Source organism: Saccostrea echinata, unplaced genomic scaffold (assembly GCF_033153115.1).
Source record: "Saccostrea echinata isolate AGI-Se365-2 ecotype Australia unplaced genomic scaffold, CSIRO_AGI_Sech_v1 ptg000064l, whole genome shotgun sequence".
NCBI lineage: Eukaryota > Metazoa > Mollusca > Bivalvia > Ostreida > Ostreidae > Saccostrea > Saccostrea echinata.
Genome location: NW_026889813.1, coordinates 7,009,164 through 7,029,355, shown reverse-complemented (window position 1 = coordinate 7,029,355; position 20,192 = coordinate 7,009,164). Strand labels below are relative to the sequence as shown.

The 20,192-nt window shown below is 34.1% G+C and overlaps 1 protein-coding gene across 1 annotated transcript; it reads right to left on the bottom strand.

Moving 5' to 3' along the window:
* Positions 1-1,300: 1,300 nt before the first annotated feature.
* LOC133175882 (transcription initiation factor TFIID subunit 8-like) lies at positions 1,301-6,309 on the bottom strand. Its single transcript, XM_061311021.1, is given in 7 exon segments — positions 1,301-2,186; positions 3,467-3,614; positions 4,176-4,300; positions 4,524-4,586; positions 4,707-4,805; positions 6,138-6,195; positions 6,197-6,309. Coding segments are annotated over 7 exon segments (831 nt in total). The 5' UTR covers positions 6,278-6,309; the 3' UTR covers positions 1,301-1,929.
* Between the last annotated feature and the right edge of the window lie 13,883 nt (positions 6,310-20,192).

Sequence of the window (20,192 nt, the reverse complement as noted above, 5' to 3'; positions counted from 1 at the left end):
GTTTGAGTACATCACTTTTTTTAAGAAAAAAAAATGGAAATAACTTTCTGTCTCAGTACACAATTTCCATTTATTAGAATAATATGTTATGTAAAATACTTTAGAATTGGTTAGCAGATACTGCCTACTAGTATATAATTGAACCCCTCTTCACGCTCAATTCCACCTTATAGCTGCCATCAACGTTTCCCCTTGGTTCGTTGCTACACTCCTTGGAATGCTCACACAATCGATCATGGTTGCTGCACTCAGATATCTTTGAATGGTCATTTTGTTGTTAGGTTGGTTTACACAGCAGTTGTTTACTAAGCTCCACATATCAATCTGATTAAATATCTTAAGGTGTTAGAGACATGTTACATAACTACAAGTGAACATACCTGTACTAGATTCTGAAACTAATGCAATGATTGACTGATTCGATTCTAAATAGAATCTGTATGCATTGTCTGAAAGTATAATGCACATAACATCAATGTTTCTTTATATATTTACATGAAAAATATGTCATTAACTAGTAAATTTAAGATTTACTCTATTCCACATTAATTGCTTTAGGGAAGCTCTAACCACTGCTTTAAGGAAGCTCTAACCACTACACACATGCCCAGTGGTCATAGGTGTTGGCAGAGGTTGCTGGTTCAACCCCACTATGGACACTTGATGTTGTGTCTTTAGACAAGGCACTTTATCAGCATTGTCTCAGTCCACCCTGCTGCAGTGGGTACTGACTTATGCTGGGGGTTAACCTGTGATGGACTGGTGTGGGGAGTCAATGACTCTCATCTGCTTAGCATTACAGTGCTTAGCACTCACATTATGAGCATCATGACTCGTCAAAGGATTCAACTTGTTTTAAAGCCACTGCATTTATGCAATTAGAGTGATGTGCCCTTTGATGTAAAATAGAATAATTAAAAATCCATTGTAAATGACACAATTTGAGATGCAATAAAGTACTCTTGACATTATATTAGACCATGAGTAAGTAATTACATACACAGTACATTATTTGCAGATATTTTCCCATTGTAAGTTAACAACAATGATTTCTATTGACTACTACTGAATTGTTTGAAAATATTTTTCCTGGATAAATATTGAAGGTACCCTATGTTGAAAATGAACTTCATGTAGATATATTTACATCTATTGAATATTATTTCCTTTATTTCTTATGAAAACCATTGCCGTTTATCAGTCGGTAAACGACACTAAGCAACGGAAGCCACCTGCATAGATTTCTTGAACAATGGCTGTTCCATCAATTATGCAAACAATGACATACACAACTATAATACAATATTTACCATATTTAATTTTACTTTGAATGTTCTTTGAAACAGATATAAATATAAACAATAAAATGTCTTTCTTTTTTAGTATGGGAATTAACGTCGCAGCTATTGCAGAAAAAAATTACATAACCTTACGCAGGTTATGTATTTTTTCTGTAACAGCTGCAACATTAATTCCTGTACTAACAACCAAAGAAAGCATTTTATTGTTTAAATGTGTACACCTTTTTATGATATAATTTTCTCAAGTCCAAAACACAATTTTCATTAGTATATATATAGAGCTTCCTTTCAGAGAAATGATATTTTTTTTTAAATGAAGATTCATAAATTATTTATTTGTGTACTGAAAGTTGTAAATCATTCCAAAAACTGCTCCACTGACTAAAACAATACAGCACAATTTCAGTTTGTTATTGTTCAGAAACAGTAGCTAAAAAATCAGTAACTGATAGATGATGTCTTAAGCCACTGAAAAGGAGGTCATGTCAACAACAAACTGATACATTAAACTCCTTTCTCTTGATTTTCAGTTCTTTTAGTTTACTCTTCAGTGTTTAATGGTCCAGAGTGCACATGCACTGCCTCCTCTCACTCTACACCTTTGACACACGTCTCTTGATTTCACACATCATCCCATTCCTACACCTGTCTTTTTTCGGTACTTTGCCATTTTGACAGGACGAAGGTACGGATTGTCTATAGCCTCTGGGTCAGGGGTATCCCCCTCCTGCTCAGTTGTTTCCCCCTCTTTGGTCCCTCCCTGTGAGGATTTTGATGAGGAATTCTCTTTGGTGGCTGGAGTGTCCTCTTCCTGAGCCAGAAGGTCTTGGTCTTTGGGGAGGAGAGCATTGAGATAGGGTAAAGGGTGAGGTTTGATGGCTATTACTGTTTAAGAAAGAAAAATGAGAAAATTTTGAAGAATTCCATAACAAAAAATCAATTTTGAAACAGTTCAATTCATATGTTCTCTACAGTAAAAACTAGAACTGTCCAAAACGGACAAATACCCCCCGCTGGGTTTTTCAGAGGTGCCAAATCACTAATATTTTATGGATCTAAGAGTGTTTTCTTATTAACATTTAGAGTGAAAAAATAATTGCTCATTATATTTTTTTTTAATGAATGAAACCAAGGAACAACCTATAAAACATCAATACCAATACATTGTAATTACATTGTTTTTTAATACATTGAAAAAATAAATTGAAACTATCTGTCATCTTTTTGAGACATGACATTCTGCATTGATTGTTGAAAAAAAAAATCAATTAATTACAAAATCAAATTAATCTTGATAACTTTATATCAAATTCATTTTAAAAATGAAAGGCTGGTCATCCAGTAACTATGTACTATGACAGACAATAAATTACAATTAAGAGAATTAAAGAACAGAGATCTTTAAATTCCCAGGAGATATAGATAACACATGCTTGATCAGAGATGCCCTAACAACTTCCCACAAGATGCCCTAACAACTTCCCACACTGAACTCATTAATTTATCTCTAACTGGATGATGTCCACTCATTAGTCCCAAGGGACAAAGGGATTTACACTATCTGCTGTGTAATGTAAAAATTGTTTTTAATACTTGGTGATTTTTGTTTTTTTGTTTTAATGAATAGTTTTAAGCTGTAGTTCACATTTTTGTACAGATGTTCTAGATTCTGTGTCTCAAATCTTAGAAATAAACCCAAAATGACTAAGTCAATAAAATATGAAAAAAAAAACAACTGTAAAATGCAGAAAAATTATCAAATAATGTTGAAAATACCAGGTGCACATCTTCATATAGTAAATAATGAGTGTACAAATTTTCATACAATTCTATGAAATAGTCTTTGAGTAAAGGTCAGGACAAAACCACATAATAAAAATGAAAAAAAAAAAACACCTGTAAAATGCAGAAAGATTATTCAATCATGATGAAAATATCAGGTGCACACCTTCATACGGTGAATAATAAGTGTACAAATTTTCAGACAAATCTATGCAATAGTATCCGAGAAACGCTCAGGACAAAATCATGTCTACAGACAGACGGACAGACAGACAGACGGACAGACAGACGGACATGGTGATTCCAATATACCCCCCCTGAACTTCGTTTGCGGGGGGGGGGGGGGGGGGGGGTATAAAAATCAATGATTTGCAATTTCTTACATGGGAATAGATTGGCATCATCCCTAATGAGTGACTGCGTCTCCCCGGTTTTGGCGATGAAGCGTGTCAATGCTCGTTCTACGTCCCGTTTCTGTGAAGCTGCTTTCTCTCTAATTATCTGATATTCATTCACTGGGGGCTTTTGTGTCTGAAATTCATGCAGAAAATATTAAGACTAAGACTACTAAATACATAAAAAGATTATTTATGAAGTACTTTATTTCATTTATGATGTGTATTGATGTTAATTTTATACAGCTATATAACTATATAACTTTATATATCATTCCGTGATATTTTTACCCTTTCACGATTGCAACAATTTAGCCCTGTTTGAAATTCACCCAGACACAGTTGTGTTCAAAAGATAATTCTGTTTTCTTTCATTTCTCCCCCTTTTAAATTCATCCACCTACAATGAGGGCAAAATGGGCAAAAATAAAACAAAAATAAAAATAACCCTCCAAATTCCACAGTTGTCTTGCTACTCTTTTGAAGAAGACACCCATATGATGTCACAGACTATTGCCTTTGATTTCTCTCTTGAAATATACATATTGTGAGATTTAAATTTCAGACCTTAAAAAGTGCACTAAATTGCCACTTATTTATCATTTTCAAAGTATTTCCTATTAAATCTCATCAAAAGGAATGGATTCGTGTCAAAAATAACAACTTTTATTTTTTGATAAAAGGTCCTTTAATTTACCAGAGTTCTGATGTAGGTATGAGGGTCAGGAAAGGCAGGCATGTGCTCTGGGATGTGGGAGGGATGTGGCATCTTGTCCCCAGCCTGAAGAGTTCTAGGGTTGGGGGTAGGAGTGCTGTGGGCAGCTGGTGATAAAAAAAGAATAATTTATAAAAAAATAAAAAATTCAGAGTACATTTATACATTCACAGCAGTGCTTTTAAAACACTGAAGCACATTAATTGATGCATTAATCTAAATTACACAAAATAGAAATCATATGTGTATTTTACACCCCAAATTCAAGACAGTTTTACATACGGAAACCTTTGTACATAATCTTACCATAAAATATTTGTTTTTACTTACGAGGTAGGAAAACGGATTTATTGGCTCTTTTAGCATGTGCTGGTAAGCTACTGAGATTTTGACCTGAATGAAATAAAAAATGCATCATTTCAATGTTCAGTAATTCACTCTTGCAGAAAAAAGCATTGTATTGCATACAGATAGAAAATTTAGATTTTAACAATGTTGTCACTGGTCACTCACCCATTTCCATCAGAGCCATAACCACATCCGTCATCATTCCTTCTGTTCTGCCTGCCAACTCTGCATAGGCCTGTGAACTCCGCCCAAGTTCAGTTATAACTAAATATCAAGTTTTAATGTTTTAGATTTTGATGTCGATCAACCCCAATGCAAACATCACATTTTGATTATTTTTTGTCTGAAATGTGTATTGTAAAGGTTCCAAGGGGATAATTCAAGCATCATGTCTTAATTAGGAGAATCATTACTTAAAAGATCCAAGGTGGTGAGTCAGTAGAATACTATAAAATAAATTGAAAACAGAGGTTGAAGTGAGGAAAGAGTCCAAGAAGGCATCCTCCCAAGTGTAGCTTTAGTAGTTTATATATGATTTTTTTGATAGTATATATTTCTATAGACCCTGGGAGCACAGTCTCTTGATTTAGCTATATAGCTTGAAATAGCTATTTATCTTAATTAAGCTATTCAAAATAGATTGATAGAGCTATTTATATGCAGTTTATCACATAAAAGTTTTTTGTAAGAAATAGCCAAAAAGTCGCAAGCATTTGACTATTCATATATATACTATGGGCTATCAAAAAAGCAACCCACATCAAAGATAGTTGTAACATGACAGATTTGAATACTTATAAGCAGAAGATGTACTTCCATTGTTTTGATAACTGTACACCACCATGTGTGCCAGGCCCGTAGGAAGCAATTTCAGTTTGGGGGAGGCACAACCATACATTTTCAGATTTTCAGTTGGGGGGGGGGGGGGCACTATCAACTACCAAAAAAAAAAAAAAAGGTCATCAAAAGTTATTATTGAGGGGGCACAAGTATCACAAGTATATAGTAGCTATGTTTTCTACAGTATTCTATATATCAGCAGATTACCCCCCCCCCCCCCCCCGTTTCCGATTCCTACGGCCATGTGTGCATTGAGGTGTGGATAAGTATGACTGCTTCACATTGTGCTGAATTAGTACCAATCAATTTTCTTGTTGACCATAATTGACCTCCATTTTAATTTCATTCAAGAAGTAACTGTGTGGTCACCAATCAATTGCTTTAGATAGCCCCAAAACGTTTAGAACTTTGAGTACAAATCTCTCAAGGAGACATAGCTTGATGAGCGATTTTTACATGCTTTGTTTTCAGAAAGGCTCAAGGTTGAATACTATCACTGAAAAAATAACATATTTAAGAAAAATATGTGATAAAATACCTCAATTAAGCTATTCTGAATACCTTGATAAACCTGTACAGCTGATTCAAGCTGCATAGCTAAATCAAGAGATTGTGCTGGACCGGACACAGAAGAAACATTCTTTTGATTAAAATCACACATTGATAAAAAAGGAATTTTCTAATAGGCCTAGTGTCCCCGAATAATACATGAAAGTACTATATGAAAAGAGAAAACTTAAGCTTACATAAACTTACAACTTTGCAGCATTTCTGTCAGCGTCTCAACGGCAGCTTCTTCAGCTCTCTCGAAACCCCACCTCAGATGCTAAGGCACTGACTGCCACCTTTAAGGCCTTTCTACATGATTCTGCTCGTGCATCAGACTCCAAAGACATTGTAGAAGGGTAGTTCTAGTTGTTTCAATATTTTTTTTTCTCAAGACGCCGCCATCTTTGTCTTGTTGCAATAAAATCCCGACCCCGATGTTTATTTGGAAAAAAAAAATATATGTCTGATTTTTTTCCCCCACATCGAATATGATAACAGGGATAAACGTTTTTTAGGGTTATCAATCTACAAAGCAAAATGATGTAGTTTTGCAATAAAAATATAGGTACAAATCAAATACATTACTATACAATGTATTCTTTGTACGAGTTAACTTTACAGAGACATTGCGCGGGAAAAAAAAATAAACGGGAGCTGCATACATGCCAAGTATGTTGCTAGATGTATGTGAATATTTCAGCTACATATTACAGTACTATTGATATTGTTATGAAACCTGTATTTCTCCAGACATAAAAATATCAGTTATATGCAAAGAATAAGGTTACACTGATAACGAGTAGCTGGATAAGACGTCGGTCAGCATATTTGATAAACAAGTCAAACAAGTTCTACTTTATAAGAGAACATGAGGTATTATGTCTTCAGTACCGTATTTTGACGAGCTAAACCCCTGCCTCGATGTTTGCACCAAAGGGTTAATCACTCAGGCCCGTGGAATGCGGGGGGGGGGGGGGGGGGGAGCTAGGGGTAGCTGCAGCTGCTGATCTGTAGTTCGCTGGTCTGAAAAAAAAAATTGGTATGGACGACCAGTGCCACCCACTGAAAAAAGTGTATATTTATTGCGCACGAAAAAGTGTATTGTTTTCCTGATTTATTTCTCTATGCTGCTATCTCAAAATTTTACTATTAAACCGTGTGTCCCTAGCATATTCTTTTACTACTTCCACAGCGAAACGTTTCCCAAAACCATGGTTTATAGCCATCCTGGGCAAGAAATTGAGACCATCGAAAATTTCACCCATTTATACTGCCATATTAGTTGGCTAGATAATTCGGTCCAATGCACTTCGTACATGACTTGTACTGTACATGCAGTTTTGTTGTAGAAGTAGTTAAAGAATATGTTAGAAACACTTGATTAGTAATATTTTGAAATGTATAGAGTGAAAAAAATTGAGAAGCAGTGCACTTTTTCCGACCTGTGAGCTACAGATCTGCAACTAGGTGGGGGGAGGGGGGGGACTTTTTTTCTGCATGAGTATAGTATTTTGCTTTAGTAAATTTTCCTTTAGATGGTGGTTGCCCCCCCCCCCCCCCCCCCCCCTTCACTTACCACTGGAGTACCATTTTTATGGTATAGATGCATATTATGTGCAATTGCAAATGATTGTTGGAGCAATAGAATTGAATGTTACCGATTTTTTCAAGCTTTCAAGGGTAAACAAATTTGAATTTCAGTTTCATTAATTACACATTATTTAAACTTTAACTTTAATTATATGTCCAGTTCTTTTTATGATCCTGGGGTGAAGTCAAGGCAAATGGCTCCAGAGGTAAATATTGATTGCCAAAATTAGATCCTTTACAGCTTTTGTATTTTGTTATATTTGCATTTCCAATGTCTTTGTCCGAGATAAAATTTCAAATAGTAAAAATACTTTATTTCTACATAAATCTACTGGTTCATCGATAGGTGTGGTGAAAAAAGATCATGTGCGGGGCGGGACAAATAGAGACAGAAGCGGGGCCTGTAGCACGTGAATTTGCAGAATCAAGAGCATGTAAATACATGTATAAGGAATAACTGTCTAATTTTTTGGTTTCATGGAGATGATCAATCGATTGGCTTGCGTGATAATTTTATGCATAAATGCCTTCGGCGTTTATGCAAATTATCACGCAAGCCAATCGATTGATCACGTCATGAAACCAAAAAATTAGACAGTTATTCCTTAAATATACCGGTATGTCACTGTACAGTAACATGACTAACTAGGGGAGCATCAAAGATCTAATTAGATTGTTTATTACCTTAAATATCATTATTTTTAGGCTCATGAAACATTGCTGAAGTGAGGGGTGGTAATCATTATGACTGTTCAGAAGATTTGTACAGAGAAAATGTAATTTCAATACTTTATAATTAGTTTTCAAACATTTTAACCATTTACTAAGTACTATACCTGCAAGCATATGATTGTTTTTATGCTTTTACTGTTATAACATTAATTTACAAAGCAAAATGCACTCAAAAGAAAGGTTATCAGTATTGTTAAGTACTAGATACATGTAATACCCATGTATTTATGCATTTGGATTTCTTGATGATAACAGACTCCCAGCCTAACAGCATCCAATTAGTATTGGGGACAAATCTGGCACACATCCCATCAACCACCACACACAATTAGTCTGGAAGTCTCCATACACTCAGATAAACTCTGCTGCAAGAGAATTTTATAATTAATGTATGCAGATAAAATGCTATAATTATTTTTGTATCTACAGTCAACTAACCTTGGAGACATTAAAAGGAAATATGCAAGGACATGGGATCTATAAATTATCCCATCAAAGTAGAGATTTTGTGCGATATGACAAGTACTAGTGATTTGTATGGTTGAATCTGTACTGGAGATGGACCGTTACCCCACTTAGAGATGTCCAGGGATAGAAGGTGTGGATTTCCCAAGACTGTAAGGTGGAGGGACTACATTCCTGTTGATCTTGTAATCACACCCATTGAACGAGGCAAGTCTCACGTTTTCTTCTATATTGCAGATGATGTAACTTAATATATTGGTTGTGTTTGTACTTGGTAAAACATGCTAAATTAATTTGATGGCATGTGTGACCATGATAAATGCATGTGTTTGCTTTTTAGGAATTATTTTGATACTGAGGTGAATTTTCTGGAATGATGCTATTTTTCTTGGTATGAATTGAGAATTAACAGGTGGTGAAAGCAACCCATTCTCATTTTTTAGCAATAATGGACATAGTTTAAATGTTCAATGGGAGATAAATAAATCATGGTGAGTATACTTATATCAAGGTGAAAATATTTTTTTCCCAAATTTAAATGGATTAGTATTGATAACCATGACTAAATATGTGATAGCATCTAAGAGAGGTAACTCTGGCAAACCCCAAGATTCTAAACAGAACTACCCAGTAACATTATTTCTAACATTAGTACTAGTGATTCTTATGGTTGACTTTGTACTGGAGAGGGGCTGATACCACACTGACCCCACTTAAAGATATCCAGGGAAAGGTGTAGATTCCCAAGACTGTAAGGTGACATTATTTGAAGTATTATACTTGAATGACGCTCAGACTTTTATGAATATTTACCTGGAAGTTCATTTCAATCATGTGCATAACCATACTAATTTTGGCAAAGAATTTGAAATAATAAAAATTTCATGATTAACTAGAGGTACTCTGAGCACTGAGCTCACAAAATGAATTACCCCCCTCCAACAAAGTGATACCCTTCGCTCCCATATGAGTGTAAAAGCAAATAACTGTCCAATCAAAAATGAAAAAAAGGAAGTGCACAATCCAGGCACTATGTAATAAAGATTCTGTGAAAGTCTCAAATTTTAAACAGTGGTTTAGGAGAAGTTATGGATAAGAGATGGATTACCCCCAATATTATAAAAAGAATGGCTGTGTTCATGTGTTCCTATGGGAAACCCCAAATATATGTCCAATCAAAACATAAAATAGATGTTCAATGCCACTATGTAATAAAAATTTGGGTGAAATTTTCATTAAAATGTATTCAGTGATGCAAGAGGAGTTGCAGGTAAGGGATGCTACCCCCAAGTGTGAAAAAATTACTTTTTTGTGTAAGTGAAAGGATTCTAAGAAATAACAACTACAATTTTTCCGAACCTTGACTCTTTACTTTAATATTTAATTTTTATACCCCCCGCAAATGAAGTTTAGGGGGGGTATATTGGAATCAGCTTGTCCATCTGTCTGTCCGTCTGTCTGTCTGTCCGTCTGTCTGTAGACGAGATTTTGTCCGGACCATTTCTTGGAAACTGTTGCAAGGATTTGTCGGAAAATTTGTACACTTATTCTTTGCTATATGAAGGTATGCACCTGGTATTTTCATCATGATTGGATAATTTTTTCGCATTTTACAGGTGTTTTTTTCATTTTTATTATGTGGTTTTGTCTTGATCTGTTCCCAGAGACTATTGCATAGATTTGTATGAAAATTTGTACACTTATTTTTTACCATATGAAGATGTGCACCTGGTATTTTCAACATTATTTGATAATTTTTCTGCATTTTACAGGTGCTTTTTTTTTCATTTTTATTTACTTAGTCATTTCGGGTTCATGTCTAAGGTTTGAGACATAGAATCTAGCTAGAACAGATCTGTACAAAAATGTGAACTACAGCTTAAAACTACTCATTAGAACTAAAAATAAAATCACAAAGTATTAAAACAGTTTTTACATTACACAGCAGATAGTGTAAATGCATTTGTCCCTTGGGAGTAATGAGTGGACATGCATCCAGTTAAAGATTAATTAATGAGTTCAGTGTGGGAAGCTGTTAGGGCATCTCTGATTAAGCAGGTCTTATCTATATCTCCTGGGAACTGGGCAGAAAGAAATAAAAATCTCTGTTGTCTAAGTCTCTTAATTGTAATTTATGTCTGTCAAAATACGTAGTTACCGGAACCAGCCTTTTATTTTTAAAATGAGTTTGATATAAAGGTATTAAGATCAATTTGATTTTGTATAATTAATTATGATTTTTTTTTTTCAACAATCAGTTTGCAGAGTGTCATGTCTCACAAAGATGAAAGATAGTTGCAAACTATTTTTTCAATGTAATAAAAAACACTGTAATTACTAGTATTGATGTTTTATTAAGCTGCACCTTAGTGTCATTCATTAAAAAAAAATACATGTATAATGAGTAATTAAATTTTCACTCTGAATGTTTAAGCAAATTGTGAACACCTCTCACATCTAGAAAACATTAGTGATTTGATACCTTCTCTGAAAAACCCAGCGGGGGGTATTTGTCCCTTTTGGACAGTTCTAGTTTTTTTTTGTTTGGCTGTTGACCCATCAGTATAAGTTTATTAGCTTTGTACATGACAATATCATAAATTGATAGAAGGAAAGGGAACTGCATCCATAATCAGAACATGTAGATAAACTGTTCAAACAAACTTGGAGAGTAGCAGTCATATAGATATCACAGATTGGCAGGGGTTGAAGAGTGAATTTGGCCACTGTTCAAATCATTCCCCCCATCTCTGACACACTTATGTATGGTAATATAATTCTGTCATCAATGTTTTACAACTCAAGCTAATGAAACAAGTATATATAGCTTTTTTTTTTTATATAAGTATTGCATTCATTATCCCCCTTTTTTGACCTGCATGGTACTGGATTTTTTTTCGATGTAAAAGTTGACTTAAATTTTGTATACCAGGTACATGGTATTTTGCACATGAAGTTGTATAAAAAGGAAAGCATTATTGTAATTACTGCAAAACATGGGTGTTACAATTAAATAAGGTTATACAGTATTTGTTCTTTTATGCACTATTGTTATGATTCAGTATACAGTAAAATTGTATTAAAAATGGATTTTAAAATAATAATAATTGTAGGTATATAGTCAACTTCAACTTAGGTCATCCAAATAACTTATTGCCATCCGTTTTTAGCTTACCTGAGCCGAAGGCTCAAGTGAGCTTTTCTAATCACTTTTTGTCCGGCATCTGTCTGTCTGTCTGTGAACTTTTAACATTTTCAACTTCTTCTCAAGAACCACTGGGCCAATTTCAACCAAACTTGCCACAAAGTATCCTTGGGTGAAGGGGATTCAAATTTGTTCAAATGAAGGGCCACGCCCTCTTTCAAGGGGAGATAATAAAGAATTAGTGAAAAATTAATAGCATCTTTTAAAAATCTTCTATTCAAGAACCACAGGGCCAGGAAAGATGAAACTCATGTGGAAGCATCCTCAGGTAGTGTAGATTCAGATTTGTTCAAATCATGACCCCCGGGGGTAGGGCGGGGCCACGATTGAGGTAAAAATCTTCTTCTCAAGAACAGCAAAGCCATAATGAATCATATTTATGTGGAAGCATCTTCAGGTAGTGTAGAATCAAGCTTGTTCAAATCATGACCCCCTGGGGTAGGGTGGGGCCACAATGGAGGATCAAATTTTTACATAGAAATATATAGGAAAAATCTTTAAAAATCTTCTTCTCAAGAACAGCAAAGCCATGATGAGTCATATTTATACGGAAGCATCCTCAGGTAGTGTAGATTCAAGTTTGTTCAAATCACGTCCCCGGGGGGTAGGGCAGGGCCACAATGGAGGATTAAAGTTTTAACATATATAGAAATATATAGGAAAAATCTTTAAAAATCTTCTCAGGAACAGCAAAGCCCTGATTGGTCATATTTATATGGAAGCATCCTCAGGTCATGTAGATTCAATTTTTTTTTCAAATCATGACCCTCGGGGGTAGAGTGGGGCCACTATGCCAGTATAAAAGTTTTACATAGAAATATTTAGGAAAAATTTTTAAATTCTTCTTTTCAGTAACAGCAAAGTCCTGATTGATCATATTTATGTGGAAGCATCCTCAGGTAGTGTAGATTCTAATTTGTTCAAATCATGAACCCTGGGGTAGGGTGGGGCCACAATGGAGGATCAAAGTCTTAAATAGAAATATATAGGAAAATATCTACTTCTGACGAACTGCAAAGCAATGATTAGTTAGATCAGGTAGTGTAGATTCAAGTTCGTTAAAATGATGATCCCCGGAGATAGGGTCGGGCCACAATGGGGGATCAAAAATTTTACATAGGAACATATAGGAAAATATCTTCTTCTCAAGAACTGAAAATCATGTTTAGTCATTTGATATGAAAGCATCCTCAGGTAGTGTAAATCCAATTTTGTTCAAATGATAACCCCCGAGGGTAGGTGGGGCCCAATGGGGGGTTGAAAGTTTTACATAAGAACATATAGAAAAAATATTTCTTCTCAAGAACAGAAAAGCTGTTTAGTCATATTGATATGGAAGCATCCTCAGGTAGTGTAGATTCAAGTTTGTTCAAATGATGACCCCTGGGATAGGGAGGAGCCACAATGGGGGATCAAATTTTTACAAAGGAATATATATGGGAATTTTTTTTAAAAAATCGTGTCAAGTACAACAAAGCCATTTGTTATACATGTATTAACATGGAAACATCATCAGGTAGTTTAAAATTCAAGCCCCCCCCTCCCCCCCCCCCCCCCCCCTCAGTAATCTTTTCAATACTGAACTGATTTGTGCTTTTGCCTAGCCAATGTGCTCAAGTGAGCGATGTGGCCCATGAGCCTCTTGTTTACTAGACTAGTCTTTGTGAGGTTGTTCGTTGTCTGTTTTTCCTTTAACTTTTGAACATTTCAACCTCATGCATGATCCATGTTTTTTTATTTTCTCCATTTTAACACCAACAATTTTAAAATTCCAATGTATTGGTAATATTGAGAGGGTCTTCATTTACTTCTGGCTATTCAAGATAGTTTGTAATAAGCCATAATTATCAAACATGGGATAGTACGAGTCCCAATATCTATGTACCACCCTGTGTAAGGGAACATAAGTAAAAATGTTTAAATATGCCTAAGGGTTAAGTGGCCCAAAAGAACCCTATTATGGGATCATCAATTTACTTTGACCATGGATCCTTTTATAAACAAGTTATGAAAGACCAAGAATTTTTGTATTAATTGTGAATATGGTTCCATTTCAATGATGTCTTAATTTTCTATTAACTATAGATGGGTGGGTTTATTAAATACATTGTGCATGTTTCTAGATGCCCTTGGCTTTTTCTCCCAACCTTATGAAATTTCTCATCATGTCAATTCCTATCATTTTCACTGATAATTAAAGTAATAAAATAAGTCTGCAATATTTTGGGGGAGAAAAAAAGAGGTATGTTCATATCAGTAGATTTTGAAGGTAAGAGCTCCTTTGATCTCCACAAATTTAAACTTTTTCAGGGAAACTTAATTTTTTTTTTAATTAAAGAACATTTATGGAATTTTTATAAACCAGCTAGCATTTAATAGATGTAAGACGTAATGTTCAAAATTTGTGTCAGCAACTTTTCATGGATTTGTGAGATTTAAGAGGTAAACATGATTCATAGTCATACTTTTAACTCTGTCACAAATAGAGAGTTAACTAGAGCCGAGCTCGTTGCAAAGCAACGAGTAGGTCTTCCGTTGGCGCTGCAGGCAGGAAGAAGTGACCTTGAGTCAAGGTCATGCCATATCATAAGGTTATTAGCAATCTTGTAAGAGGTATCAACTAACAATGTTTCACTCTGTAGTAAAAAGACGATAAAGGAATGTATGTGACCTTGAACTTGTCCAAATGACCTTGCAAAAGCCATGACACACTCTGGTTATGAGCAAACCCCATCTTTGTATTACTGACTTCTCAAATTCACACATGTTCATACAGTCCATACATCCAGTCAAAATATCTTATCCTTAGTGACCTTGAACTTGAGTTTAGGCCATGTCACACTCTGCATGATACCAACAATGTTTCACTAGAAAAAGACGGTGACAAATTTAAAGTTTCTCATCCAAACTCATCCAAATGACCTTTCATCAAGACCATAACACACACTGGTTAAGAAAAATCCCAATCTGTGAGTTATTGACTGGATAAGGTCAGCCATGTTCTTTCAGACCATAGATCGAGTCAAATAATTTATCAGATTCCACACAATGATTTTAGGATTCATTGTGAATGTTTTTGTCCAGTTTGGATATTGAACAAGACGTGTTTGTGAAACACTGATGCCCCGGTATTGCAGCTTATGGCAAAGGTTTAAGTTTCTCAAATCCGTATCCAACTCCAAGGTCAAAGTCAAGAGATAAAAAATTATGTTACCCAAAGAAAGATCTTGTCTCAGTGAATATAACTGTGAAATATGAAACCGCTAAGACTAACTATTGAAAAGCATGGCAAAGGTTAATTTTTTTTTTATACTCAAGTCAAATGTTAAGGTCAAGGATAGATTAACGGTGTCCAAAGGAATGCCTTGTCACAAGAAATAGACATTGAAATATGAAAGCCCTAGCATTAATTATTCAAAAGTTATGGCAAAGGTCAACTTTTTTTTTTCAAAAGTAGATCATACCCCAAGGTCAAGGACAAAAGTCAAAACTGTCGGTACTCAAGGGAGGGTCTTGTCACAAGAAACACACATGTAAAAATACGAAAACCCTAACACCAACCGTTGAAAAGTTATGAATGAGATTAAAATGTTTCAAAGGTAGGTCAAACTCTAAGGTCAAAGGTAAAAAGTCTAAACTTTGAATTTTTTTTAAAGTACGTCAAACTCCAAGGTCAAGGTCAAATAGTAAAAATTGTTGATATCCAATGAACGGCGTTGTCACAAGGAATACACCTGTGAATGTGAAAACACTAGTCCCAACCGTTCAAAAGGTATTGCCAAGGTTAGATTTTTTAAAAAGTGGGTCAAACTCCAAGGTGAACGTCACAAGGTCAAAAGTATTTATTCCAAAGGAAAGGTCTTGTCACAAAGAATTTCGGATGTGAAGTATGAAAGCCCTAACGCCAACTGTTCAAAAGGCTAAATTTTGCATAGTTGGTCAAACTGAAAGGCTGTAGAAAGGATAAGAGAGACTCCGAGATATTCAGTCAAGTAAACTTATGATATTGCAGATCAAATAAAACATGAGCTATAAGAGCAGGCACGTAGCATCAGCCTCCTCCCTTTTTTCAGACCTAACTTTTTACATTTTTACTTCAATGTTCATTGAAAGTCCCGTTGGCCCCCACTTTTTGTTGCAGTATAGTCCCGTTGTCCCCACCCCCTTCCGCCAGGAAATAGGATTCTGGGCTATTTTCCTATTTTGGTTTTGCTTGTGAAGTCTTTTCAGGTAAGTTAATTTTTTTTCTCTGGCTGCCCCCCCCCCCCCCTTTTCAAAAGCGATGCTATGTCCTTGAAAAGTAACATGTAGAGATGTCTGTCCTGGCATATATACGCCATTTTCACAGTATTTGTGTTTTTTCATACTCACTTATGTTATAATGCACTCTGAATCAAAATATATGATTAAACCCTCAACAAGTATGACCAAATTATGACAAAATGGTACCCCTAACAAGTTAAATGATATATAACACTCCCATGTTCTAGACAATAAAAATATTAAAGATTTACTACCTAAAATATGGGGTATATTTTGCGTTATGCCGTTGCAGCTGAAAAATGGCTTTGTTTTCCAGTTTATGTTTCAGGAGATTTACAATAGAAACTCTTAGTTATAGATGTCAAATCAATGTGAAATTATCCATCTTTTATATGCAATTTACTGTATGTAAATCAACAAAATATTAGCGAAATAATGTTTAAATATGCGAAAATACAGATACGTTATGAAAGGACTATATTCTGTAGTGGCCAGTATCTGCCCCCAAAATAAAACTTTGATGGAGAAATCTTTAATTATGTTCTAAACCAGGTGGATATTTGCAGACTTCAAAGCATTAAATATTTTTATCAATTATGACATCATTAGTTAGATATGACGTCAATAAAATGACGTAAATTCCAAATTGCAATAATTTTGAGAGAAAATAGTGTATTTTACGTCGGTATTTTGATTGGAAATTATCGAGCGCAGGTCTGCTCAGACTAGATCTTTTGATATAATGTGTAGAATGATAATATCAATGAAATATGTGAATATGGTACCTGAGCAAGCTTGCGCTCTATAAATACTATAGTCAAAATTGAACAAACTCTGTGCATTTTGGCCTCTATTTTAAATATAACGGAAATCCAAATAGTTTGTGACGTCACAGAGACGAGAAAAGCCAACTATTTTTTCCAATTTTATAATATATTATCTTAATTTGGATTATTTTATACAATATATGCACTTTTGCTCATTTCAAGAGATTTTCAAAATTTGACTAATATGGGGGCAGGAATACGCCCTTACCGTATATAGTTCTTTAATAAAATTCTACTGTTTGAATTTGCAGTTTAAAAAAATATATGTTAATGCATTACTCTTACTTTAGGTTCATTTTAAAATTAGAGTTAAATGACAAATGAAACAATAAAGAAAAGTTTGAGTGGATTCTTTGAAACTTTAGAAAATGACACATTTTCTTCTTACTGGCATAAAAATGTCCCAAAATTCTGTAGTGTCCGCAACATGTGCTTATTCTGGAATGCATTATGAATTATGTTTCTTTTATTTTACATGTAAGAGGCCAGTACAGCTACTAATCTATCTACCAAAAAATATCAGACTTTAGCTCAGTGTTGCTTGGAATTCTGGCAAATATATTGTGTTTTGTAGAGTCGGCCGCAACAGCTTTTTAAATTCACAGTTTCTTCAAAGAAATGTAACATGATTTCAATTGATCATCACTATAATTGTCCAAATATTCAATACAAATATGTAAGGTTACAAAACTTAGTGGAACTATAACTTCATACTTTGAATAACACCCATAACGACTTGTTTATACATAATATTCAAAATCTTTCAATTGTCAGTCTTATGTTATATATTGAAAGTTAATTTTCATGTGGTATTTAAAACTGAATAAGTGGAAACTAAAGAATATATCAAGATGTTAATTGTTAATTAATAAGTCTAGTTCTAATTAATACAGTTGTGTTGCGGACACTACAGTAATAACTAAATACCACATTCACTTATTTTTTTCACTTTTTATTTCATTAAATATTTTTAAAATGTAAAACACTTCTCTGATATTTTGCTCCTTTGGTAATACAATTAGTTAACTGGATTAAGATAACAAATGGTGATTTTTGTACAAGATAACACTTCAAACTTACTGGTATATATATGGGTTTTATTTTCCAGGCCGGATAGCCATTTTTGACTTGCCTTTTTTATTTCCCTATAATATAACACCATTTACTGTACATATAGAACTAGTTAGAGATTAAGATTTTCAGTTTACTCCATTAAAACCAAATATGGTGTCATATAGCAATATTTCAATATATTGTAGTGTCCGCAACAATTTCAATACTGAAAAAAAATTATGGATGCCTCAGTAAATTCTTTAATTCATTGAATTGATCTATAAAACTATTTGTTATAACTTCTTTAAATGTATTAAAATAAGTAAAATCATAGACATTTTTAAAAACTGCAAAACAATTATACATCAAGAAATAATTAATGGTCCTTGTTATGTGGTTATTTTCATCTCAATAAACCACATTCTGCATCTTTTTATATGATACATTTTCAGGAGTTGATCCGGTGGTATATAATTCAGCCTAGAAATGAACATTTATCAACAATTATTTTTATAAAAATGACAAAAGATTATTCTTATGGTTATTTGTAGTGTCCGCAACAAAAATGCTATGCATTTTCAAAGCTAGACAAGATACTAACGAAGATATCCAGGGTGTTATATGACAAATGTATTTGAAATTTAGAAGTATTCAATTTAATTTTCACATGATAATTATATAGGTCTTATGTGTGATTGTAAAGGTAGATGAACTTAAGGAAGGGGGATAAATTAGGCAAAAAAATTAGCAAGTCATTAATGTGAATAAAATTTTTGTTTTCAAAGAGAACCATAAGATTTTTCTTTTATTTCACTGCAATTAGGTACTGTACAGCAGGTTAAAATCGCGGTCGGAAAAGATCGCGATTTGTTCAACTTGCAGCAAATCGCGGTTGTTTGAATTCGCGGAAAGGAAAAATTATACAAAAACTTTTTCCGCACTGCAAGTACATGTATTTTCCTTGCATATTGTGTCGATTCTGAACCCGATTAAATAGATTGAAACACCGTACTGATCTCGACTGGAAGACAAAATGTTGTACGATTTACACTGTTATGCATTCATATAGATTTTCTTCTTTCTTTCTCTTGTTTTCTTTCTTTCTTTTTGTTAAATATTTTTGAAATACATATGAGTCTATACGCAAATGATTTATTTAAGTGATTTCCAGTTGTATCCCAAACAATGGCAAACATGTAAAAAAAAAAAAAAGAAGAAGCCCTTTGGCAGGTGTTCTTTCATGAATAGGTATGTTTTGAGTAGAGTACTGAGTAGTATTTACTGCAGGTCATTTTAATCCCTCTGATCTAAATCAGTTGTCAGTACCGATAGTCAAAATGTTGAACTGTTAATAAATTGAATTAATGTGTAACAGTGTTGTCTTTACTACGTAAGTGCCTTGATTAAAGATAATAAGACTGAGTCATACGCACAGGTGAATTCTAACAATACATGTTTTATAGATAATTACATCGCACCTCTACTGGGTGGCAGAATTAAATGTTAGTTTTAGATGTTTATTTATCAATTAAGCTTTAAAAAAAACAAAAACTACATGTTAGTGATTGATCCGTACACCCGCATAATTAGGAAGACAGTCTACATCTCTGCTATATTAATTACTGCTTTTTATGTTTACAAGGAAACGTAAATAGAGGTACCGAATCTAATCACAAATATCGGTAATATTTCAATTTATCCTTATCAATTTTTTAAGAATTATTCACTGTATGTTGAATTCGCGGAATTTTTATTTCCGCGAATATAGCGAATATTATCTCCGCGAGTTAATTTCCTGCTGTACAGTACATAATTAAAACCCGCAAGAAGTTTGGAATAAATAAATATCTTTAATATTTTATTTTAGACATAACAGTTGTAATGTAGGGTCTGCAACACAAGGTCTCGCCCAAAATTTGACTTCGGATAACTTTTTTCGTAAGAATGCTTATATAAAAAAAATTTGGGACTCATTTGCATAGGTATTGTACTTTCTAGAAAACACGTCAATAATGTGCTGTTTGACTTTTTATTTTTTGGTCCAAGTGCAACACAATTAGCACAAATACTGTGAAAATGGCGATAGAGAGATTGTCAATCAAATGGCATGTTCAACGCAATAGCAGC